The 27,194-nt window shown below is 41.1% G+C and overlaps 1 protein-coding gene across 2 annotated transcripts in view; it reads right to left on the reverse strand.

The window, feature by feature from the left end:
* LOC104919629 (cadherin-4) overlaps nt 1–27,194 on the reverse strand; it is a 220,216-nt gene that overhangs the window by 67,227 nt on the left and 125,795 nt on the right. For both annotated transcript variants that reach the window (XM_019271354.2, XM_019271353.2), the window contains exon 4: nt 264–490. In XM_019271354.2, coding sequence (XP_019126899.2) covers nt 264–490 — 227 coding nt within the window. The remainder of the gene's footprint in view (nt 1–263; nt 491–27,194) is intronic.

Here is a 27,194-nt window from a genome sequence, read left to right on the forward strand (position 1 = left end):
GTTTTCCAATAACAGCTTATGGCTGAGGGGAATCATACTATCCTCCTGTGGCAGCGTGATTCTATCACGTTTAACCATGTGCTGCTACTACAACATCTTTCTGCTCCAGTCTCTTCCTCTCTCTCTTAAACCCCAAGGAGTTTTGACCTGATTCTTGGCTGTTACTATCAGCAGACCACTTGAGAAATTATGACAGGAATTGAAATTTGAAGTGTGTTATTTGTGTTTGTCTGGGCTCATGTTCAGTATAGCGTATAACTCACCTCATTTTCATTTTTCTGAGGTGAGGGTGGCTCAATTAGTGCCAGCTGGACCACAGTCTCCCAGACATGTGTGTGCGGACCACTTGCTTTCAGTTTAAACTGGACCGGTTCATCCAGGCTGGCTCCCTCTCCCTTGGCAAAGATGGAGCCGTCTGTCCGCACGCTGAACACAGGGTCACTGCTTTGGAAAACCACTGCTTCATTCCCCATGCAGTCATCAAACTTCACTGTAGGCAAGAGAAATAGCAAGATTTTAATATACTACCCAGTAAAACCGCACAAAGCAAATGATGGCATGTATGGATGTAGTTGAAACTGCTGTTCTCATTCAAACACATACAGACACACACACATAGTACACCTGCAGTACACCCACCTCAGTAAAGGAAGTAGATAGCAGAGTGACTACTTAGACAGATTGTATCATTGCGCCTGGGTTGACACTGGTACATCTCACCATTAGTCTCCATTAGTTATAGGTCAACCCATCGCAAGGATAAGACTCCTGAGGGTTTGTTTTTCTCCAGCTGCATGTGAAAAAAAAAGTGATAGTGTGCTGTGCTGTGATTGCAGAAGGGGTGAAACATTGGTCTTAATCGAGCTCGCAACCCAGTGTGTTTGTAGGCAGACCGAGCACAATGTGGAGTAATTAACTGCGAAGATGACGGAGAGGAATATGTGGTCGTGATATAAATAAAACCCTTATTAGCAAACAAAGCTGCAACTTTTTAAAGAAATACAAAGTACAGAAAGAAAACTGAATCATATATTAGGGAGTAATCTGCAGAAACAAACTGTCAGCCTATTTTGCAAACACAATAGATATATTATATTCATTAAAAGTTTAAACTGTATTGTTATGTCAGGAAATATTGATTCCACGAGTGTTGTGGCATTTAATGGTACTATACATTTTTTTCCTGAGTGACAAATACTCTGCTTTTAGCGTTTTATCTGAAGGCCAAATCGTTCTTTCCAGTTATCTCTGGCAGCTCAACTCAGCTCTCAGCCATTAGGTCATCTGCCTTCACCATGATTGCTGCACAGGTCGCCCTCTTCTTTCTGCACTTTGTGGTTACACTGAGATGAGATAAACTTAAGACATATATGAAAACCATAAACAGTATTTTAGGAGAATGGCTTTGCTGGGACTTAAATTGCTTCTTCCCTCCAAATTCATTGCGTGTGTCACACTTTGTCGACAAATAGGGTAACACAAACACAAATTGCTACTAAGTGATTGATTTGAACAGGGTTTTTTCTCATATATTCTCACACCTCCAACACTAACAACCTTTCGGGGATTTTTACAGTGGTAATAACAACTCTGCAGGGAGTTATTTTCCCGCACTTAGAAGGCATGGATTATTTCTAAGTATCTGTATAGAGGATATATGAAGATCTAGCATAAGTTCAGTCAGTCTTTTGCATATAGGCCTGTATTTAATTTCTCTTTACATCTTTTACATTCTCATCAGCTGATCGCAACTATCCAATAGCACAGTGACACACCAGCATTGTTAGCCTACTGTATCTGCCTTCAGTACATTTGTGCTGCTGTTTTGCATGCCTTCCCCCTCTCCATCACTGCCCAGTCTTCGTTGAATCATCAGATTCAACATTTCATCAGCCTCAGCATCAACCAGTGTCTCTACTCCATGGGGGATTCATCTTGCTGCTGCTCAGGGCAGAATGTCCCAATAGAAAAAAAAATAATTATATGCTATAAAAAACAGTTATCTTTACTTCATCCACTTGTCTCTCCTCATTAAAATACTCTGTATAGTCAAGTCCATTTAATTTATATCGCCTGAAATCACAAATCTGCATTTTTTATGTCTTAAAATGAGTGTCTCAAATTAAAATGTGCATATTCATATAAACCATGTCAATATTTTGTGTATTTTCACAGACTATTACGGTTTATTTGAATTACTCCTCCACAAAGACACACAGACTCACACCATATTCAGTGCCATAGAAAACGAGGCTCTGATTGCATTAAGAGAACTCATAGGATAATAGTTTAACCGAAAATGAGCTCACCCAAAATAGAAATTTGTATTAGCAGGGACTGAATGAAACTCAAGACTAAACTATCTATATACACAAACTATTGATTGGATGATGGTGAAAATGCAGCAAACAAGCTTGAGAATATCTGTATAATGTGTTGTTTCTGGACACAGTAGAGATATGATCAGACGGAGATCAATACAAAACAAAAAAAAAGAAAGTTTTATGCTCTCCAGTGTAGACATGAAGTACTTTTTCTGTCATATTAGAATGGTACCGTAAAGCACCAGCTTTCTGTGTTGTCAGGGCACACTTATGTTTCATCTCTTATGAAACTCTTGAGAAGATGAGTCACAGACAAGGATAGCTGATACTGGTCTCCCATCCTCATCCCTTTCCCTTCTTCACGGCACCCGCAGCACTTCCCTCTCTGGGATTACAATGTCTAGACGGCATTTCGAGGTAACCATGAGCTGAAGGCCATAACTCACTGTCATATTGTCTCTTCCTCTCTTCCCACATCTTTACGGCAGCTGAAAACAAGGCTTCCATTACGGAAAGTAAACTGCGAGTAAATCCAGCTTTTTGTTCTGTCTAGCCCTAAGTATGCCTGTGATCATGTCAGTACCCTTCTAAGGCCAGATGTCCAGACAGCCACTCAGTGCTCAGTCAGAGGGGACAGCTCTTCAACAACACTCTGTCCACTGAGTGTAGCAGGTGCTGCACAAGTGTCCTGGTCTAGACAAGAGGAGAGAGGACATAAGAGATGGATTACATCAACCCAAGAGGCAGAAAATCCTCTGCTGTTCACCAAATTGTTTCTCTCTTTGTATAGCTGAACTTTTTTACCCCAAACAAATTCCTAAAAAAATACTTATTATTACTAATGCTTATTGTTTTCTGTTTGTCTCAATCTCTTTCCCTTTTGTCTAATCCCATCTAATTTCTTTTACCATCATTTCTGGAGATTCTCAAAGATTAGATTTGCAATGTGGGGGGCGACAATAACAGACACACCAGTTGGCAAACATGTGTTTGTGCAAATTGGATTTTGGAATGCTGCCTGATTAAATTAACAATGAGGAAGTCAAAAATCAAACTCAAAGCATGTTATTATTGTATTCCTTCTGTGTGTTAAACAGTCACAAAGATTGCTGGGAAAAAATCACAAGCAGCAGGTGGCCTGATGCCCCTTCTCTCACTGTCCTCCAATTATTGTTTCTTTCTGAGCTAGGCATGCAGCCAGCAGTGCAGCAGTATTGCGGTCATGGTTGGTAGAGGCCTGGAGGCTGAGGATTCACACTGAGGGGTAGGGCTGATCGAGGGTGGTATCTTCAACCATATTAAAGAAAGTATGTACGCCTGGGTCTTAATTACCATATAAGCTTTTATTATTTCAAAATGTGTCTGTGAATTTATCTTTGTTATTTTTGATCATTAAGAGAACTAAAATAATACGACACATTTTTGAAAATAACAATTTTAAAAGACAGCTCGCAACACAAACATTCTGTGCTTAAACTACAAAAATGGCACAGTGCTACAGTGATCAGGCCTTCATGGTAAGTAAGTAATGGGTTTGAATGTGTGTGTGAATGGCCGATGTGACAACCTTGTGATGGACTGGCGACTTGCCCAGGGTGCAGATTTAAATCTCAACTTGTGTGTCAAGGATAATACAGTTTGCAGTCTGTAACCCATTTAATTTCTATCTGTATCTCATTTATTTTCTTAATTCTCTACTTGTTCTTCTTATTCCGATTCCATAATGCTCATACAGTAGACACTAATGGTGCAGATCAGGGATTAGGGTCACCTGAAAATTGATCTCTCTTGCAGTGATTTAATTTCCTGTTCACTTACTGGTTGAAAAATGAATACATAAAGCTAACTGTGTAAATGGCTTGTTAATATACAAACCTATTTATAAATCTGGTTGAAAATCTGTTCTAAGCAATCATTTTCCTTAAACAACTCAGGCATCTCCAGTAAAAATCTCCAAAAGCTGAAATCAATGAGCCAATAAATAATGAGGTCTATAGTAGTGTATATATTGTAGATGTATAATCAGTCCCTGTGTGTGTATGTAGGCATTTATTTCCTATGATTGCCTGCATGTCTCAACAATGACAAGCAGAGCTAACTGCACCAATACCCACACAGAAATAGAGTGACAGGTTGCGTATAGAGTACCCAGAGGGTCTTGTTCTTGCACCAATTAAAGAAAAAGACAGTGCCAATTTTACCCCTCCATCAACACACACACAAACAGAAACCTCCAATAGCTCCTCTTTCACTCAGTTGGGTCGATACTGCTATAAGAGAGATTATAAAATCGGCCAACAACAGAGCATTGAAGCCCAGCGGCACTATACTGCACATTAACAAGTTGTCTAAAGCAGTGGGCCCAGGTTGTGCATTGATCTGGCAAATAACACAGACACCCCAGTGTGCCAAGCAGCCAGCCCAGCACTTCTCCACTATTTAGTCAATAGCCATGTTTCCATCCAAGTATTGCAAACTTTAACTGCATGTCGAGTAATTCTGCAAAAGAAGATGGCTCACGAGATATGCAGTAGGTGAATGGGATGACCTCCAGTCGAACCTCAAACGGTGAAAGACACTGCAGAAAACATGATGGAAATAAGATATTGTTTCATATTTGTTTCATGTATTAATGTGAAGAGTGTTACATTAAATCTGTGTGGAGCGATCATGAATGTCTTATAGAGCCATGGGAGCGATGAGGAGACTGTCAGAGTGGAAACAGCTGATCAGTCATGTGAGTTAAATGTTCACTATGTCATAACTTATTCAGAAAGAGTGCTTCCATCACCCATTAAACACATTAGCTCTTTTTCGAAAGAGACAAAAACCTCAAGCGACCATGATAACATTTAATACGATACTTCAAATGCACATCAAAATATGATAATGGGAACATGGCTAATGTGAACACTCACACCATCCAAATACAAATACCACCATGCTATTTGTGTTCCTATGTAGGCTGGGTAATATTCCATGGTTTCTTCATCACAATTGCTTTGAAGGTGGTGCTTTTTGTGTTGGCTGGATGATATCACACCCCAAGTCCCATCTTCACATTCCCCCCATTTTTCTAATTAAAGCTCCCTTCTCCCTGCAACAAGACAAGGACAAGGAGGAGAGCTACGCTGAAAAGAGTTGTGACCTTCTTGCAGCGTTCTCTGGACAGCCTGACAAGAAGTAGGTGACAAGTGTTGAAAAGGAAGTGAGAAAGGGATACAGTCAGGGGAGAGAGAGGAGCTAAGAAGTGACAGAAAGAAGGCGAGAGGAGAGGGGGGAAAAGAGAAAGGAAGGGCAGAGAGGGAGAGAGATTGATGAGAGAATGAAGCGTGTGTGGAGGTGGCAATCAGAAAGACAGTGAAATGAATGAAAGAACATTAAAGAGGAGAAAGGAAAGGGGCCTAAAAGCTCATAGGCAGATTGCAGTTGCTAAAGTGGAGATCTCCAGAGGCAGTGGAGTTTATAGCTGAAGCTTAAATTGTTCAAAGTGTGGTGCATTGAATGCATCAGATGTCACCCTGCCCTACAAAACAATAAAGAAACCACTCTTAACGGCTGTGATTTCTGCTACAATCAGAAGGAAGATTAGGTGGAGGAGGAGAGAGAGAGAGAGAGAGAGAGAGAGAGAGAGAGAGAGAGGAAAGGGAGGTGAAGTGGAAGTGGAGGCTGAGGAGGGCAGTGGACGGGGGCCTGGCGTTGGGATCCTGGCTCAGTGAACTGGCTTTCTCTCACACAGCCACATTGGAATGGATGGGATGCTCAGATGGCTGTTTAAACAGGTTAATTGGGCTGGCCTCCCCAGAGAGCGGGACAGATGGATAGATGGATAGAATGAGAGAGGAGAGAAAGAGGGAGCAAAAGAGTGACAAACGGAGAGTGATGGAGCTGAGAGAGATGGAAACAGAGGGCGGGATGAAGAGATGGATGGTGAGAGACGAGTATGGCCGCTGATCAGAGGCACCATGGGGAGTGTGCAGTCTAATCAGAGTAGAGCGGAGCGCTACAGTGGACTGGGCTCTTAGTGACTGACTAAACAGAGCCAGGTCCACTGTCCACTACTGATATGACTATGAAGGGAGAACAAACTTGTGATGGAAGGGTGTTTAAAGCAATGTTAGAAGCCCATAAGGGAGTTTATTCATTGAAGCCAATCATGGACACTGGCTCATCTCTCTATCCTTTCCAGAAAACCTAGAAAGAGGTGATGGCAGTGATGAAAAATGTGTGTGAGTGTTCGAGCACACAAAGACACTGAGGGAGAAACATGTACTGGACACAAAGCCATTTCAAACTTTGGAGGACCATCAAGAAATGGCGCAGTGTACAGTACAGAGACAATACATCAAACCAAATAATGTGTTTTGCAATATCCTTTAAAAAGTTGAACATATAGTGAAAAACACAGCTTATCAGTCCATTATGCATCAAAGCAAACCAGATCTTGCATTGGTTCAGTTACCTGACTCTTTTATGTCTACATGCACTTGGGAAAGTCAAAGAATGAACTGCTGTTATGCTTGACAATGACAGAGGCACAACAAATTCAAAAAAACTATTTTAATGAGGTGAGAGTCTTTTACATTCAGATGAAACTATGATAGCTGATGCTAATCAGAGCTTTGCAACATTTGTTGCTTCACTATACTGCAGTGTTGGGAGGTAATGAAGAACGTGTAAGCAAAAAAATATCATTTGTAGGCGTAAGCTTAATGTTCATTGTGGAAGGGAATGAGAGAAAAGTGCTATCTCATTAGCTTTTAAAATTAATAGAAACATCATCTTGTTTTGAATTTTAGTCATGTAACCTCTGTTCTTCTAAACTTTTGCAGCCTTGCTTATGCAGCAACAATGTACTATTGCAGTGGACTGTGTACCATAAAGTGAATGTAGAGCTGTGTGTGTCTTGGATATGCATGGCCTGTGGTGTCTTATCTAAAATGAAGCAGTGTTACTCTTTGTTTTGTTTGGTTGAACACTGATACATTTTACTTCCTTGCTCTGCTTCCTCGGGGTGAAAATCCAAAATGTAGATAGTGCTTGGCAACTTTTTACTCTGAAACACCTCTTGCTTTGCTGAAAAATCCGTTTTTACTTTCATTCTGCATTAAATTTTAACCGGACGAATGACAGAAGGCTTAAGGCCAAAATACACTGCTGCCAAACAGCATGTGTCAAAACAGCTTCCCCTAATGTTTTCTGTGGAACCCCACACCGCTAACGGTTAGGTGTTTGTCGATTTGATGCATCGCCCCATGACCTTTCATGCTAGTGTCCTTTTTCCACTTCACTGTAACCCTTTCACTTATGCCTGTATCTACAAAGCAAACATTTATGAAAGAACCTCCACTTGCTCCCTTTTTAATATGGATTAGGTAAACTATCTTTGAGTGACAGCACATTCCTTCATATTAAAAGGCGCTTGAAATTATGTTGGGCATTTTTAATTTGTATGAAATTAGTTATATCACTTGCCAGACAGCTTTATAGCAAAACCCGACATTATCCCGATTAAAAGGTCCACATTTAAAAAGTGAAAAATGAAACGTTATGTAAAATGAATTAATAAGCCTACCTGACCATCTAGATTGGCTCTTCTGAGAGGCTCTGTTGGATAATCAGCGGGCTGCTGCTGCAACCATGGCTGGTTAGTCATGGAAGGGGGTCGAATAGTGCTAACAGGCTGGCTGAGCTCAGAGCTGCTGGTGACTTGGCATGCACACTGTTGGCCAGTAACAGACTGAATTATTTTTGTCTGTACACCTACTTTGAGTTCAGCTTTCAGGGTTTGTGTTTTAGTTATCCAAACCTTCTGCTCTTTGAAACTGACAACATCGATATTCTGTTTAAGGCAGAAGAAGGTAGGTTAAACCAGGTGCATTTTTACTGCTATTTGACATTTCCAAGGCTGTTGGGTGGGTGGGGAAATCTCAAATTTTACACTAGGAAAGGATGAACTTTGAGTTTCAATAAGTCAGGTAGTTTACAGGCTAATAGAAGGGGGGAATAATTCATAATTGTGCAAATGTTCTGTGTATCCATTGAGGTTTCTCCTATATTGTATTATGGAAAGACAGTACACAATAGCCCATGCATGCATGCAAGTAAGCTCACAAATCAGTAATACACAAGGACAAATGGACATTCATACTGGGGCTGCTCGATTATGGAAAAAATCAATATCACGATTATTTTGGTCAATATTGAAATTACGATTATTCAAATGATTAATTTTGAGTTTCACAATGCATTTATTCAGCATTTCTCTCTCTCTCAAAAACACTTTGTTTTTGATTCTTTATGCAAAATATTCAAATTGAAAATACATTTTGGCTACAAATATGTACTTTACAGCTGTTTGCAATGTATAAAGCATTAAATCAATAAAATAAATATACTTTATGGAACATTAAATAAGGCATAGAAAAACATAAATGTATCCAAAATAAACTATGGATCCAGCTGCTCTATATAATATATAGCATAAGCATCAATAAGCAATAAGCATCTTCTTGAAACCCTCACCCTCATATTTATTAATGGGTTGCATATCTTTAGCTAAGAAATATCCAATGGCAGCTGTTAGGCCCCATTTACACGTACACAGGTATTTTAAAAAACGGAGACATTTCCCTTCGTTTGTATCTTTTATACACAAACGGTAAATTCGCCTCTGAAAACAAACTGAGTTTTAGGCAGCTGATGCGCTAAAAGTGCGACCAATGTTTACCTTTTGCTATGACGATGGTCATGGAAGCAGCCGCCCATAGGCTTGGCGTAGTAATGATGGCGCTCGATGGCGTATTTATGCGGGTTGATGTAAATGAAAACTTTTTTGAAAACGATGCTATGTGCATGATGTTATTTTGGAAAACGGAGGGAGGGAAATATTCGTTTCTCAACATACCCGGCTATGTGTAAACGTAGCCTAATGTCTTGTGCCTCTCTGAACTTGTCGGATAAGGAGTCGCATTAAACAATGTGTCTGTGATCGATGACTGACGTCTTGCTGGTTGTGGCACTGGCTTTGTCTTTTTGTTTCTTTATTAATTCGTCGTGAGTGACTTTGTGCTTTTGTTTGAGATGGTTGAATAAATTTGTAATGTTACCAAGAGGAGCAGCTATTATAATTATAATATTATAATTATACCTTGTAGCAAATCTTGCACATTATGTGCTGCTGCTTCTCGTCGGATTCTTCTCATTCGCTTTCAGTCTCACTCACTGTTTTTGAACACCAAAAGACACACCTCCTCACTCTTCAGCTGCGTGAGGGAGTATGGGCTATCCTGTTAGTCTGCGGGGCCGCGTGAAATGGAATGTATTGCGCATGCGCGTCTCTCAGAAATTGTGTAATGAAAAGTGGAAAATAAATCGTTTAAACTCGATTATATGATTTTTGAGATTGTTTGACAACAAAATCGAAATCGTGATCAAAATTTGAATAATTGCACAGCCCTAATTCATACACATATTCACACAGACCAACCACAAAGACCACAAAAACAATGTTTTTGAATAATCAGCATCTCTCTAATGTCATTGTCATTTTGTCAGTCATTGTAATTGTACAATATGTTTGTGTTGATTTGTTCTGTACATGTGACATCCATTGCACGTCTGTCCGTCCTGGGTGAGGGATCCCTCCTCTGTGGCTCTTCCTGAGGTTTCTTCCACCTTTTTTCCCTGTTAAAGGTTTTTTGTGGGCAAGTTTTTCCTCACTCGAACCGAGGGTCTAAGGACAGAGGGTGTCACTCCCTGTACAGATTGTAAAGCCCTACGAGGCAAATGTACTTTGTGACTTTGGGCTATACAAATAAGATTTGATTTGATTTGATTTGATTTAATGACTGATTAGTATTCCTTTAAACATGCACAGAAGTGCCTGATTGGCCTTCATCAATTCTCAGCCATCTCTCCCAGCAAGGGGAACTGTACCGTTGCATGAGGTGGTATCAGGACTCCAAACAATCACAGTGTATTACTGTCTCTATGACTCAGGTCTCAGAAAGAAATAAAGTGCAAAAACAAAATGTGATGAAGGACAACTGCTGTGGACTGGTTGAATGGGCTGGCTGAGTGGGCTGGCTGAGGTGCAACCAATCAGGAATCCGAAGAAGATGGCTGACATTCACTTTGTGAACAGGTCTGAAGGAAGAGCAGAGGAAATTTTTTTTTAAAACTCCAAATCACAGGGTTACGTGTCAACAGACGAGGCGGATGCTGACACAGTGACTTCCAATTTGCTTCTTATGGGGCGGCTCAATCCCACGCTATCACATGCTCATCTTCTGAGTCAGCACATCACAAGGTGACTAGTTTTGGACACACTTTATCTAACTTTATCCCACTTTATACCTCCTGACTCTTCAGACCTGCTCCAAGTAGCACAAGGACCCTGCACGCTGCTCAGCTGTCAAGAGCCCAGTGGCCATTAGGTTACGTCACTGAAGTCATCCCAGGAATGGATGTTAGGGTCAGGACTACAGTGGTCCAGGACAAGCCCTACACAAGGCCTGTCGCTCATCTTGTCACTCTGCGTGCCATAGCAGATACTAATATGATCAGTCCTTGTTTATGTGGCAAATTTGGGCTCCTGTGATGAAGGACAGCGTCTGCAGGGTTGAATGGTTTGAATGGCTTTGCAACAGCTGAGTGCTTATGAATGAAAATAGATTATATATTGAAATAGTGTTGCTGAGCCCTCTTTTTGGGTTTCCTTTCAAACTGAGTACATGCAAACAACCAAACCACAAATACTCATATTCAATAAATAACCAAAAGGAACATTTTTTCTGGAGTGCATTCTAACCGATGCCCCCTGGCATCCACATTTTTATGAAGCAGTCAAATTATGCAGTCCTTCTCATTCCACCAAAACAACATTAACAGTATGAATACACAAGGCCTACAGATGCCTGTAACCATGACCACAGTAATACTTGAAAAATGACTCATCAAACCAACATGAAAAATACATCTCTAGCAAAAAATGAAATGAAATGAAACTATAGAAAGTGTTTTACATAGACATAACTTTCTCAATACGTCTAGGATATTCTAGCCTAGGTTCTCTAGCCTAATACACTAAAATCAAGGCCAAAGAATCTTATTTGAATTGCCTTTGACTTTCTCTAGTTCACATCGTGTGTTTGTGGTGAGATATGATAAAATAGAAGACAGACAGAAATACAGCGAAACAAAAAGAAAAAGAGAAAAGGAGAAAAGAAAAATGTCTTTTTGGCAATTAGGTCTGGCTTTAGTTGTGATTAGAAGAGGAGCCAGAGAGAGAGAGAGAGAGAGAGAGAGAGAGAGAGAGAGATCTGGCAGAATAAAGCCTCTCCCAGGAAGAGAAAAGCCCCTTTGTAGAAAAAAAAGAAGCGGAAATAACAGCAGAATGAAAGTAAGCACAACCTTCTCCAACTTCCCCAACACACACAGACACACACACACAAAGACACAGTTAACACAGTCAAAAGGTATTTACACAGCAAACCACAGCTCATATCCCTACTCTCTTCTCGTTCCCTCACAGCAGTCACTTGGCCTTTTACCCTGCCTTTCTGTGGTTATAGAGAGGAGGAAAAAAAACCCAAAATGCTCTGGTGGTTGTGGTTCAGTGCGTTTCCTGGATCGATAGCCTACAAATTCAATGATGGCTTTGATACGCACAGTATAAGTTAGCGTTCTGTGGAGGCTTGGCCCAGATTTTGTATCACCCCTGTATGTACAACTATTCTGAAATGCCTAAAGCCCTGCAGCAAGACATCTGATACAGTCTGTCCAACAAGACTTAACAGAAGAGTGTTGTAGACTGAGGTCAGCATGTGTGTCTTTGTGTAACATGGTCTGGCGTCTGCAAGACTGCTCATAGCTCTTCAGGATAAGAAATGATGGTGGTGGTGTTAAGGCTGAAGTAAGACTGAGGAGCGATGGCTGTCTTGTCTGTAGAAGTACAGTTTAGTCTGAGAAGGACTGCTGGTGTCAGCAGTTTGCATCAAGTGAGGCTCTGCAAGGTTTGGGTTTTCTTTCATGCATTCTAATTTTGCTAACCTTATTCCACCCCTTTTGTCTGCTCAGTCCACCACTCAAGAGCCACCAAGATTCAGGTTCCCCTTGTAGGACAACTATCTCGAGGTCAGCACAACTATGTGTGCATCTCCTTTCCTCTCTAAGGCCTACAATATTAACTGCCTCTGGAACAGCTCCCAGACACCACCCAGTCTTGATCCATTACACCAATCTTTGCATCTCTTTATATGCTCTGCAGCACTGAAATACACAAGTAAAAATGCAGATACACTTGTATAAAAAAGGCAGCTTAGTACAGGGTGTAAAAAACAAAGGCTTCAACTTTGCCTTTATTTCGGTGTTTGCCTGCAAGCATCAAATATGCTTGTTGTAAAGAAAAGAAATCATTTTCATATTGTTTTCTCAAGCTTCCCCAAGGAAGCAAACAGCACAAAATTGCTTTCCCCAACTGCTGGAGGAAATAGAGGCTGTATTTCTCAAATCTAATCAACATCTCTCCATCAAAACTTTAAGAAAAGGTTCTGTTTTTCCAATTGTTGGGGTCAGAGCATAAACCAGAGAAATCCCTCTGGCCTTTAAACTGTGGAAAACATACATGTAATTACACAATCTGTAGGGGGGATAAGGAACATGGTTTTTTTTTTAGTAGTAAGAGGTTATATCGCTTCTTTTTTCCCTTGAAAGATAGCCATCAGGCTGTGATCCCTGAAATCCGGGGGCTGATGGTGGACTACGGTGGCTGAACCATGCAATTAGTGGGTCTGAAGTTTCACTGAGATAGGAACTGAGCTGAAAGTTCAACAAGCGGCCAAATCTGCGACATAACTTCAAGGAAGGGGTAAAAACACTGGAAATACAGAGCAGTAATTATCAGTAGCAATCTTGGAAATGAAGCACTAAAATATGTCTTAGTTTCATTGTAATTACAATACTTAATGTGGGTAGTAGAAATGTTTCTGGCTAGAATCAATAAGCTAACTAATTTATTCACAGGTAAGCAAAAGATTGTTGTTGTCTGGAAGCCAGCACGACTAACAATTTAGCAAACTAGTTAGAGTAATGAGAACATGAGGCCATTGGGAATATCAACATTTTCATCACCACATGTCACTTGAGTCCTTGAGACGAAAGGTTTTCTCTGAGAATCTGGTCAAAATAAATGTATACCTCTACTGTAATTGTAAGATGCTATGATTCAAGAAATGACAAAGATAACCTGTGTGTGTGGATACTTTCATGAGTGCATATAGGATAACGTATGATACGCTAGAGAGTAGTGTCATAGAGCAAGCTAAAGGAGAAACATTAGTCACTGGTGATTACTAACAACACATTCCTGAGGGCATCTGTGTCATTATGTGTGAGAGGACATGATGTTTTTTTTTTATTATGTAGCAGCACTGAACCCTCATGTGGGCTGAATGAGCTGCCTTTACTGAAAGGTGCCTGCTGGGGCTTAAAACCGCCATCTAAATGTGTCTTAGGGCTTATAGACAATAACACATTTGGTATAGCCCAAATGGTTTTAGTGTGTCGACATGAATGTGTTTGTATGTATGTGTGTGTGTGTGCACACACACACACACAGGTTGAATGGTCCAAATATCTCTTCTGTGGGCGAAAGTGTGAAATACAGGAACGCTTTACTGCAACTGTTGATAAGGTGCGCACTGATATGATGAGCTTGTCAGGTAACACCTATACACTGGCAAACACCCTTAAACTCTGCCTCAAACACAGGCACACGGCAATGGAGAGAGAATCACAGAAGCTGGGGGCTGACGGAGGCTGGCAGAAAAGGGCTCCCAGAGGTGCAAACAAAGACAGCAGTGTAACAGCCCACCATCTCCCCTACCTGCATACCACAAGCACACACAAACAAACACATATGTTTTGCAAACAAAAGCACATATATCATTTGTCAGACTGTCACTGTGGCTAATTGCTGTGCAATCTAGCAAGAGATGGCCCCGGAGGTCTATTGGAGATGCCATGTGGTGTGTGTCTATATGTAGGGTTTTATGAGAGGAGGGCAAGTGTGTGACTCAGTGTGTCTGTGTAAGAGGGATATACACATAAATAAGCACATGCGCATCAGGGTGAGTCTAATGTGTGTGTGTGTGTGGTCTGCTTATGGTATGTTATGTGTGTGGGAAATAAATTAGCAGTGCTAGCAGGTTGCTCTGACAAGTCCTGTTAATGAGAACATCCTCCAGAGCCTTTTGGGCCGGGGAGAGAAACCAGAGGCCGTGATCATCTGTTCAGCCTGGAAGATGGCATAGAGGGAGGGATGCTGCAGAACGGCAAAAAGCCTGCACAATTAGACCACACCATCTGCAGGAGAGGTGCTAATGTGCAGTTGGAACTATGAGCAGTGGAAAAAAGAAGAGGCAAAATAACTATACTGTAGAGAAAGAAGACCCAGAGAATATTTAAGTTTTACATAAATGGCTGAATGTAAACTAAACTGGAATAGGATTTTGCATTTAGTCTGGACATTTGCACACTATGCACTCATAATATTAAAATAGCATATGGTACTTAGAAGTTAAAAAAGCCTCTAGGCAAACATGCTTTAGTGATGTACAGCATTGTAGCAAAGTCAAAAATTGCCAAAGGCAGGTTGTCCCCATAGGGTGTGACAGCTCCATTTGACTGAGTGAAACAGACTCACACATGCTCTGACAAAGCTGTAATGTTGTATTAAAAGTCTGGATTGTGACAGAATACAATCCTTTAAACACTAATCTCCCAAAGTGTCCTGTCACTGATGTGTGTAGGGTGCGCACACAGCTATGCATCTCTGTGGTTTTGTACCGTATTGTATATGTGTGTGATTGGACATATGTGCAAACAGTATGTGCACAAACATGAGTACTTGTGATAAGTTGCCAATTTGGCTACAGCTGACTCACCTGCACCTGGCTTAGTGAGGCAAAGCCAACTGGCTCCTCGTGAGTTTGGAAAATCACAAACGAAGTGAAGGGGGTTTAGAAATGCATGAGGCGCTTCGCTGTATAGCATTACCATGATTCATCTTCGCAAAACTGCAAAAGCTTGTGATAATCGCTTTAGCTAATCCTTGCACGCTTCGGGCAAACAAGCATGGAGAGAGTGAAGGGGTGGTTCTTTAACCCTGGGGGGGAGGACTGAACTGAGTGATGGTGTGGGTGAAACATGGTCAGGGTTGGAGGAGTGTGTTTTTATGTACTCTGTGTGTGTCATTGCATGCCACCTATAGTCCTTCCAAGTAAATGTGGAAGGAAGTGGAAGAAAACAAATGATACTTTGTTATCAGGGGGTTTGGTGAATGCAGTTAATACATGTTTAAATGTAGGAGGATGGTGTTTTTGATTAATAGTTTTTGTGCATACAAAAGGATATGTGTGAGTGGCTGCATGGCTTCAAAGTCTCAATCTGTGACTTGTAGCATCTCTATCCACACATATCAATCACCATCTATCACTCCTTTGACAAAAACATTGCCTCTCCTTCTCAGTTCTCCCTCTCGCAAAGCCTCACCTGTGCTGCTTCTATTCCTAGACTCTGGATGCCTCCAGTAGAGTGAAAGCACAAAGGTTTACACCCAGACTGACACTTTCCTGGGATATGGCCTATAGACATGGCCACAGGATCACCTCATTAGCATCAGAAGGCGATCTGCTCTCTGACAAGTGAGACTTCACTGCACCGCTCTCAAAAAATAATGAGCAAATATAACCTCTAATGGCTAAATATAGGTAACAGTGGTCTCAAGAAACAGCAGAAACCATACCCCGCGAGAGGTGTCTCGGGCCTTTCGAAGTTTCCGCTGCAGTGTGGGGGCGTGAGGACTACACAAAGTAAACAAAAGACTTTAAGAGGAGGAAGTGATAGTTGAACAGTGTTTGATGAGAGCTCTTAGCCTGTAGCTATAGCGCATTAGGCACAGATGAGCCACAGCCAGCTCCCACACTGTTAATGTGGAACACATTACAACTGCACAATGAGTTATGATTGCCATTAAAGAGCAAATGATTCAGACTTCACCGCTGGATTTAAAGGGCTACGACTGCTGTGCCCTGTCCTTTCTCATTCCTGCCTACGCTTACCCCAGTGGAAATGTGGTGACAATCACTCCATGAGGCTGGCTTTGCAGGGTGCGTCCACTCACATTTGGCAAGCGGTTCTACTTTTGTGAATGCACACAGGATGCAGTATATTGGGCTTTGATGGTTTTGTCTACGAACCTATTTGTGTCCCTCTGTATGGAAGCAACCTTGAGCTGTGAAGTGCATGATTACACTGACTGCGTGTAACATAACTAATAGCTAATACACCACACCATTAGTTTGAAAAACTTGGGCACCTCACAGTCTCTGTTCTGAGGTGGGCTTAACCTCCTTTCTCTCTTGCAGCATCCCGATTCTCTTTCTCTCTCTCTGCTTCTTTCAGTGCTAGCGGGTGTCCTAATAATGGCATCATGCATTTTGGTAAACCATGAGGGAGCAGTAGATGGGGACTAGTGGTGAGAGGGAAGGGGTAGAAATGGGAAAGGGTAGAATCACAGATGAAGAGACCTCTCTTCCTATTGCTCTCTCCTCTCTCTCGCCTACATGATCTATCTCTCCCTCTGGGGCCAGCAGGCTAGCTGTGAAATGAATGAGAGGCAGAGCGTGGGCAGGCGCTAACGCTAAGATAATGACGGCGTTTTGTCAGCCCTGGCCTGGAGCTCTGTCTCTTGGCACATGAAAGAGGAAGGAGGTGGCAGGACAGTGTGATGGAGGGGAGGCTATGTGTTTGCAAGCTAACAGTACTGAATGTGCATTTCTCAAGTCTCCAGGCATCTGCCGTAGACATGACACAAACGCATTTGATACAGCGGTTTGATTACTACAAACACAACTAACAGGCTAAGAGAGCTTTCACACTGTGTCAGGAGTGTCAGCGATCAGAAACCTCAACCGCTTCTCTCCATCTACACCGCAGCTAGAGGAAGCTGCGAGCAATTATGGCGAAGAGAAAAGTTTCCCTCCAAGAACATGTAATAAGTATTGAAGCAGGAGACATTTTTTTAAAATCTGTTTTAATATGCGGGCCCCAGTGAGCTGGCGTTGACTGCTGTGGAGAGAAAAAAAAAAGAAACCTGCATTTTGTTATTAGGCTGCAATGTGAACTGTGAAAAGTTAACCAAATGAAACCATCAAAGCAAGGATTGGTACTAATTATCACTGCTGTTTAACATAAAAACAAACAAACAAACACACACACACACTGCAAACACTAAATGTGTTCTCCACGGGTTAGATTGAGTCTAATTTATTTTAAGTCCTGCTGGAATGTGATTTGTGGCTGCAAACACCCATGCTGTGCATCAGATACCCGGCAGATGCTTAGTTACGACTAACCCAGTAAAGACAACACTTAATGGTACAGTCACGCAACCGGGAGGAGTGCGAGGGGGGCAGAAAAACGATAAGCTGAAAAATCATAAAGTGCAAAGCTTTGAAAACCGATAATTAGATCTGTGGCAACAGAGCACAATAACAGTGTCAGCGGGGATGGAAATGCCTACATTGCCTGAGACAACAGCACAATGCGGCCGTCTGAACAAACATATATCATATTCAATGACTGAGTCATATTTCGCATCATGTGAGCTGCTAATATGAGTAACGATGCCAAGATTAAGAAGAGAAAAGTTTATCGTTCAATAAATCAGGGAGTTTTTGGCACGTCTCTCCCTGAGTCATTGGGTCTTCTCCCTGTGTCAAAGATGATCACTGACTGAACAACAGCACAGTAAGAGACAAAAGCCTCGTCAGTGCCTCATTAGACTGCTCATTAGGAGGCTGGCTGTATATTCAAACATTCTCCACAGCTGACCGTTTGAGGCGAGGCTAAGTCGTCTCCCTTGCTCTCACTTGCAAGACTGAGGGCTTGAGGTCAGTGCGATCCGTCATTATTAGTTCCGTTACATTTTCTCTGACTGGTTTAGATCTAACGACCCGATCCTGGGGTCAGATATCCTCGGGCCCGGTCTGCACACCTAACCTCAGCTAAGATACAACTTTGCATATTCTTGATGTAAATCCTTTCTTTTCAGTTTATCACATATGACCCTTGCCTCCTGACACTGTAATTGGAACTGAACCACGCACTTCGACCATCAGGCACCACTAGTTTTGTATTTATAATACACTGTTAAAAATTAAATCTAAATACAATGAAAACTCTTAAATTAGCAGAATATGGCATAAATGGACTATAATAGGCATAAATATGTTTCCATTAGTGAATAATGAGCTTTTATTTCAGCTGGCACTGCAGGTCCTTTTTCACAAAATCCGCTATGTTGGATCGCAATGTTTCTACAGTAGCTCAGAATAGACAAATTAAAAATTGCTCTAGGTTTTAGCCACCTTAGTTTTTTCTTTAACTTAGGAAGGTAAAGGTGAGACAAAGGGGTTGCAATCATCAACTACATCTTCTACTAGTAAAGCATTTATCAGGGTATAAATATATATTATTTAAAGAGACTGGGTGCTAAATTGAAGAAGATTTTCCTAGATATAGGATAAGTGGTTATAGATACAGAAGAGATGGACTGACAAATGATGAGCATTGATATACTTGTTTTTACTTGCACTAGCTTTAAAATAAATGCTTTCTTACTTGTTTAAAAAATAATCTTGACAACTGAAAGTTTCCTGATCTGCTGGCAGCTAGCTTAATTTAAATATTTTCCCCATTCATCTGCTTTCTTCCCTCTTGTTTTTGAGAGCCGACTTTTTGCGCTTGGTTCATTCATTTATTGAGCTGAGATAAAGTAAAAGTAAGACAACCGTCAATCATCATCACATGTAACAGGTCTGACAGTATGAGACGGCGTTAATGTCTGTCAGTTTGGGTCCCAGATGCTGCACACTCCAGTATTGGCTGCAGTCAAAGAAGGACATGTGGAGGAGGTGGCACTGTCGCTTTCTGCCAGAACAAGCTTTGTGCCCTAGCGTTTGGCACCTGCTGGCCTGGCAGCTAAGCTTCTGAGTCTGCATAGAAGTTTCACTCCACATCTCTCCACAAATAATCCGTATTCCTCTGAAGAATTCTGTCAACTTAACCCTCACTCATTTTACATATTGCCTCTTTCTCCGACCATAGCTTCCTTGTTTCTTTATATTTTTTCAGCCAATTTTTAAAGTGTGCTGCCTCGAAACAAAGCTATAATATTGTCTTTTTGAAACATTTGTGTCTGTGTGTCTATGTTTTCTTGTTGGCCAAACAAAATACATCAGATCAGCTTCAATGGTCTTTGGCATAGATTCTACAAGGCTTTCTACCTGAGGGATGCACCGTTCTTCCAAACGATTTCCGTTCATTAAAATGGAAACAGACAACTTTTCCACTCCCCGTGTAACATTTTCAAGTGCTACTGTTTGTGCTGCTGTTGCAAAAAGAGATCACTTTCCGTTTTACTGAGAGCCTCGCTCTAAGAAATGATCAACACCACTTTAGAAATAAGAGAAGAAAGAAGCATGTTCACTGAAGAGGTAAATTGAAATTGTCACAATTTTATGCTGAATGTATGAACAGGAAAAAGTAATGACATGGTCTGCATAGTAATAACATAGTTTGAGTAACTACAGCATTGGAGGATGTTGAATGTTAGAATAAAAGAAGGAGAAAAAGTGTGTTTGTTCTTTGATTTAGTCTAGATATGAGTCTTGTAAATCTAGCTTTCACGTTCCTGGGAAATACTGCACCTTGTAACAGACTATTTTACTTTCTACTATATTTCCACTTTAAGAGCAAGATGGTGGTGGTAACACCTCCTAGAAAATCTCCTATACTGTAGGTCTTGAGATGTGCTTTGTTACCTCAGAAAGCTGTAGCATATGATTCACACTATTCTCATACTAATTATGGAAATGAAAACATCTAAATTTGTTATGTTTCTTCACTCATTATTCTAGTTTTAACTTCCAATCTGTTAACAGAGAGAAAGAGTCAAACAAACAGAAAGGCAAAGTGGATAATAATAAGGTGAATATAGGTACCAAAACAAGTCTATTTATTTGTTTCCTTCCATTTCCCAGCAGAGTAGACAAGGGACACGTAAGTAAAGAATTGCAGGCAAGAATTAATCAAAATGTGAACATCACATCCAGTGAGGAAACGCTGCTGAAAGATGCTGTTGTTTGGAAAAGAGGCGGTAGAATGAATAGAAGACAAGGGACAAAGAAAAACAGGATGGGAAACATAACAAGGTATCAACAACTTTGGTCGATATCATCTCCTACAGGTCCAGTCACACTTTGGCCATCTAGGAAAAGCTTTTGAGGAGGAAGGTGAGGAAAGACAGCAGGAGGCAGGAGTGGAACAGGAGGTGCGGATGCAATTAAAAGGCAGGGTCAAAGGCGAGGGAGGTTTGTGGGTGATTAATGCCCCAAACACTACAGACAACCCCCTGACACACACACACACACACACACACACACACACACACACACACAGATAACTTCTTTCATCTTTTTTTTTCCTCCTTTCTGCCCTAAAAGTTCTTGAGATACGGTAAGGTGAAGTAAAAAGTGAGAACAAAAACAGCATTCTTTGAACGTATTATTTTTGAACAGTGAACACAATTCAGTGCTCAAACCTCTCTTGGAAGTTGCTACAATAGCAATATAAGTTGAAAAGACCTTTCCCACAGTCCATTATAAATTAAATTACATTAATTAATTAATCCCCAATCACACTGAATTGTTTTTCACACTTAAATAGTAATATGGAATAACAGAATAAAGAACTGTAGCCGTCTAATTTGTGTGCTCATTTGTTTTTGTGTATTTTGCTTGCTTAATCTGCTTTTTCCCTTCACAGTGGGTTAGAGCAGTGGCGCACACTTACAGAGACATAATGAGTGTATCTTTGTGCCATAATTACTGGGTGAAACACAAACTGTCGATACACTTGAAAGGGGGAGCTTCTGCACATACACCAGTGTAAGGACACGGACAGCAACACACTCAGGCTCGAGCGCACATTCAGACACACGAACAGACACACTGGGAGCAGAGAGTATAAACGGCTTTCATATGATCATTGATCTATCCATTCAGCTGCTTCACAGCCGGACAGGAGATGAAAACAGCACTTGTGTTTATGCTACTGTAAATGTTGAGCTTGTGTGGAAAGAGAGGGGGAGGAGAAAAGGCCACATCGATATCCGCCAAATGGCTATTTCTTCTTATAGTCCAGGATACTGGCATGTGAGATGGGAGACAATAGGCCTTGACTACTATATGAAAGTGCCGGAGGGAAAATGAGATGAGGTGCAAAATCTAATTGATATGGGTCTCAACAGGATTACTCATTGGCTCAATTACCAAATGAAGATTTAGTGATTTGTTGTTAGAGAAAAGGTAGGTGTGCTGCTAGTTGGCTGTGGCGGTTTTATTATGATGCCCTGTGGGCGGACTATGTTTAGTATACAGTGCAGTTACCCCTCACAAACCTTCATTGACTCTGCCTCACCAGGTGAAAGAAGACTAGATTATTATATGAATCTGGAAGAAACTATTTGGCACACAGGGTTCAAACAATCCACCCACAAATGAGGCTGCAGGGAAAAATAAGTGAATATACTCTTGATATCGGATTGAAATGTTACAGTCTTTTGTGTTGCATCACATCAGCTGAAATGTGGGTGTTAAGATGAATTAATCAGTGAGTTCAAGACAAATCTGGAACTCTGGGTATGAAATAAGCTTAGTTTCGGTATCTCTGTTGTGTAATCTTTCATGCAAAGTCTCGCAATGTTGACTTTTTAAACAATAAAAGCAATAACAAATGTCAGAGTGATGAACCACTAAAACCATTGTAAAGCAAGTGCCAATTCTTTCTGCAAGTGATTGATTTTCACTTTGCAAAGAAAGGGATGGAAATAGTTATCCAAAAAAAACAGACATGGTCCTTTAACATCTATCAGAAAGCTATAATGTGAACCAGATTACAAAATCAATTCAAAAGTATACAATAAGCAACTTACAAGAAATGACAGTGACAGTTAAAATACATGCAAACCAAACACCAACACTATCACCCACATAAAATGTAATACCATGGCTGAGCCCTTTTCCCAATTAATGTTGCTTAGCAGCACTCCAATTTTAAGTACCAATTACTGCTGGCGAAACTTGAAGATGGTCCCAGGGGAGCCTCTTCTCCTCGAATGAAAACACACCTATTCCAATAAACACAGTGTGCATGCTACAATAAGTAGCTACAGGTGGAAGGTACTACCTATTAGTCAGTTGTCATTGCCCTCGAGGAATAGGGATGTTATTTTGCTATGGCTGCTGTATGGGAGAAAGAGAACCCAGTCCCTCTATGGGTTTGGGAGCACTTGGTTATTCAGAATAGAGCTGTCACTGACAAACCTGCTGGACACTGCCGCACACCGGGAATAGAATCAAATTCCTACTTCCACCTCATACAAATAGTGACCGATAAATTAAAAATGAGCCCAGACAAAGGCTCAAAAAAGCCACCTCTTGTAAGTCTGGACTTTGAGGGGGTGAAGGTAAGGGACAAGGGTGTAAGGGTTGGTACATGGGTTTGGTTGCACTACTTGGGAAACAGGACACAGATGCAATATCCAGCTGTGTCTGTGATTATTCTCTACTCTCTTATTTGCATATTTGCCCGCTGATAATGTTTCACTGCAATCAAGCTCAGCTCTGAAATGGACACTAAAAACAAGCTAGACAGAAAAAGGGAGAAAGAGATAACGGTAAAAAAAACAAAAAAAAAAAACAGAAAAAACAAAACAAGTGGAGAAGTACTGCAGTGGAGGCAAGAGATAGACAGGGGGTAGATGTGTGGTCTGTCAGTGGGTTACTGTGTGGAGAGTGTAATCAGAGGGTGGGAGTGGTGCATCATTATTCAGAGTGTGAAGCCGGCACAGAGACGCTGAGAGGTAAACCAGATGATGGAGGAGCTTGTGATTCTCCTACTCCCCTCTATCGCTGCCCCCAAGTCCACCTCAGTTAAACCCTGAATTTGGAGCTGAGAAACGAGGAGCGCGCAGCAGCAGGCGCAGTGCTACCCATCAGTATCGCAACAGCGAACATGGTGCCGAATTTACTCCTAAATCAGAACATGGCAGGAGGTCGAGAAAGCTCATTGGTTTGCGTGTATGCATGTGTGTATGTGTATCTTGCAGGCATGCATGTATAGAATACTATCAACCTATTATAATAATAGGTTGATAATATTTATATTAGATGATAATATTTTCATTTAAATGATTGATTTAAAAAAATAAAAATGTTAATAAAGAGCCTAGAACCCCAAAATCCACCCACAAAAACTGGAATCCTACCTTTTTTTAATAGGTTATACATACTTATTGTACATTATCTTGACTACATAACAGAAGCTGCTAAATATCTTTAAAGATGTAAAACAAAAACCTGCATATCTGCAGCTTTATATCTTAAAGCAGCTTTATATCTTGAAATACAATAAAGTAACCTCTGATCTCCTTTTTATCTCCAAAGATAGGTAAGCAGATGGGCGTTAAGCGAAACAGTCTGTTCTGTTCCATCTGTATGATGTGAATAGAGATTAATTGAAGAGATGATGCTCCTATTCATTCTTGAATTGTCCTTGCACCAGATCTCAGAAGCCAACAGAATTGCAGGCTACACTCAAACAATTAAGTCTGCCTCCTGTCCAGATGCTATCAGTGCTGCACACAGTAAACAAGAGCAGATAGGACCAGGCCCCAGGAACTGAAATGAATCACAGTCTAGGTCTGATACAGACACACTCTCTCTCTCTCTCTCTCTCTCTCTCTCTCTTCAAAGCACAGATAAAAAAAAAACAAAAAAAAACACCAACACAGCTTCTTTCCCGTGCTTACATTCATTCGGCTTCATGCTTTCTAAAATGGAATCTGATGAGGACTATATGGGTGCGTACACACATGCTTGTGTGAGTGTGTATATGCGTAAGAATGCACAAAAATAAACTGGAGATGGAGATTGTGGTGCTTGAATATTTGTTTAAGGTTCCCATCATCGTGCGCCCTCCTGTCGGTTTGTACCTTTGTATCTGTAGGCAAGCTTTCCTGCTGTACACAAGATACAAAAGTACAAAAAAAAGGAGACAAAGATGACACATGGACAGCAAGACGGAGCTGAGATGGGCTCTGTCAGCTCAGAGGTGGCTATCTACTGCCTCACAAGTCTTCGCAGCTCTCCCCCACCAGATTAACTGTCTGGCAAACTCAGCCCAGCTGTGAAACTGACAAATGTCACTCTAAATAAGATTTTTTGACTTGTGATTGATTTGTGACAGCTCATCTAGCCCACCAAACCGACCCCATAGACATTTGGCAAAGTGAACACAGTTTGCACCACATCATAATATCGTCCCTGACATCAGCAGCATTCAAACCACCGCTTCATGAATAGAGTAATGTTTCATTGCTGTTGTGAAGAGGCACTCTGTGTGCTACATAATGTTGCTGCCTACAGTGGTACAGGGAACAGGATGCAGTTGTAGACCTGTGAACTCTGTCATCATTTATTGAAGATGACATGTACTTTTAGCACACATCGCTCCAAGGCTTTCTCCCCTGTGCTGTCGGTTTTAAACACACATCTGGGAGCACTCGCTGAAAAACGAGAAAGCACTACAGACACATAAAAACACATAAGTCTTTAATTCTGCAACATATAACACACTTGGATACCAATATTTAGTGTACGCACACACACACCCACACACACACACACACACACACACACACACACTGATTTAAGTGTCTCCTGAGTCGTCCTTTTCTGTACAATAATCCTTGTTAGAGATGCAGAGGCGTTGTAATGACAGCCATAACCATTTTGAAGCAGTTAGTCTTAGTACCACCTCAACCCCCAAGTCTGCTGGGAAGGCTACTTCACACACTCTTTTATTGCCTTCATGACCATTAGTATCTCCATTTTATTGCTGTCATCGTCACCATTTACCTGACAAATGCAGCCTCAGCAGGATCTCTTCTCTCCTCCTCTCTCTCTCTCTCATATGCATGTGCACGCACACGGATTAAAACTTTCCTCATCTTTTCCAATAACTGTATATGTATTGATAATGCTGGTTTAGTTCACACCGATAAAAATGACCAAGACATTTATGGTATTTTCACACTTTGCATTTCGTGTTTTTCTCTATGCTAAATGTTACTGAAGCAACTAATCATTTAACTAATTCACTAATAACTTAAACTTGTTTTTTATTATATTATCATATATAATTTTTTATTGCATCACCTAGTTGCATCATCCTGTGCACACAGTTTGCAATCAGTTTGAATGACTGTCGTTCCAACTGGTCACAGTCTTTCATTGTCTCCGATGAGTGTTTAAAGGACCAGTGTGTAGCATTTAGTGGCATCTAGTGATGGAGTTTCAGAGTGCAGTCCCCTCCCCTCACCCTCTCCTCTTGGTCATTAGTTGGTTCATTCTGGGTGCGTGTAGAAACACGGCAATTCAATGTCATGGAAGAGGAGATGTGGTCTGTAGATATAAAAGGCTCACTCTAAGGTAACAAAACATAACAATTCTCCTTATCATGTTATTGTACACTAATGAAAATATACTCATTCATATTATATTCCCTTTCTGTATGTTCTCTGAATAGCCCCCTAAATCTCTGCTTGTCTAAGATGAAATTTTTTGAAGACAGCTTACGCATCAACAGACTGTTTACTTGGCCTGCATACAGTATGACCCAGAGGAGAGTCAAACATTGGGCATCAAGAAAACATCAGATTTGCTTTTGCTAAGTGCCTTTTTGATGTATTTCTATTGCAGCAGTCTTTCAGGACTCTGGTAATAGAATATAGTGGTTCAGAAGTACAGATTAGGTCATGCAGTGCTGAGATCAATACTGACTGATCCTACTGTGCTGACAGGCCACCGCACAATCCACTATGGACCCTTACGTCTGGCCCCTGGCCTGATAAATGCTGACATCCTGAAACATGACACTACTGTGATGGACAAGCGTTTGTGTGAATGTGTGTGTGTGTGTGTGTGTGTGTGTGTGTGTGTGTGTGTGTGTGTGTGTGTGTGTGAAGAAAGATAGATGTGAACAGAAAGATCTCCAGGGCTGCTCAAATATATCTAGGGATTGCTCTGTTAGTGTACAGTGTGCAATGGCAGCGGTTAAGTCCAGTCTGACTGTATGTCTCGGATATCACGGATATACTTTTCTCCTCTATAGCTCCATCCCTTCATTGGAGCTGAGATTACTCTTAGAGACAGCACGCACACCGTAATCCACAAAACACCTCTGTTCCCGCGGCTCTTAGGGCAGGGGGATTTCCTCTGATGCAGGTGCTATAACTTGTGTTGGTGTGTGTGTGTGCGTGCGTGCGTGCGTGCGTGCGTGCGTGTGTGATTGTGCGTTTGCGTCAGTTTGTGTGTGCATAGTGCCAAAATGCAATTACAGAGAGATTAGAGCAGATGATGTGCTGGCCAGGAGTGACAAACACACATGCTGAATCTGAGGATTAAAGCAGAGAGGGGTAGAAGTGTGTATATTTTGGTTGTATGGTGCAGTCGTATAAGTGCGCTTATGTAAGGATGTATATAATTGTGTTTAAGTATTTCTGTGTATCCATTTAATTGCTTGTATATTTATATCCATTTATCCACCACCTCTTCCTTTTTCTATTTGTTTCTCTTTGTTTCTCTGTTGAAGAAGATAAGTTACAGATGCGGGGAGCTGAGTGTCCTTCAAATTTCATTGCAGCTGACATTTATACAGCACATGGAATATAATGCATACTGT

Source organism: Larimichthys crocea, unplaced genomic scaffold (assembly GCF_000972845.2).
Source record: "Larimichthys crocea isolate SSNF unplaced genomic scaffold, L_crocea_2.0 scaffold97, whole genome shotgun sequence".
Classification (NCBI taxonomy): Eukaryota; Metazoa; Chordata; class Actinopteri; family Sciaenidae; genus Larimichthys; species Larimichthys crocea.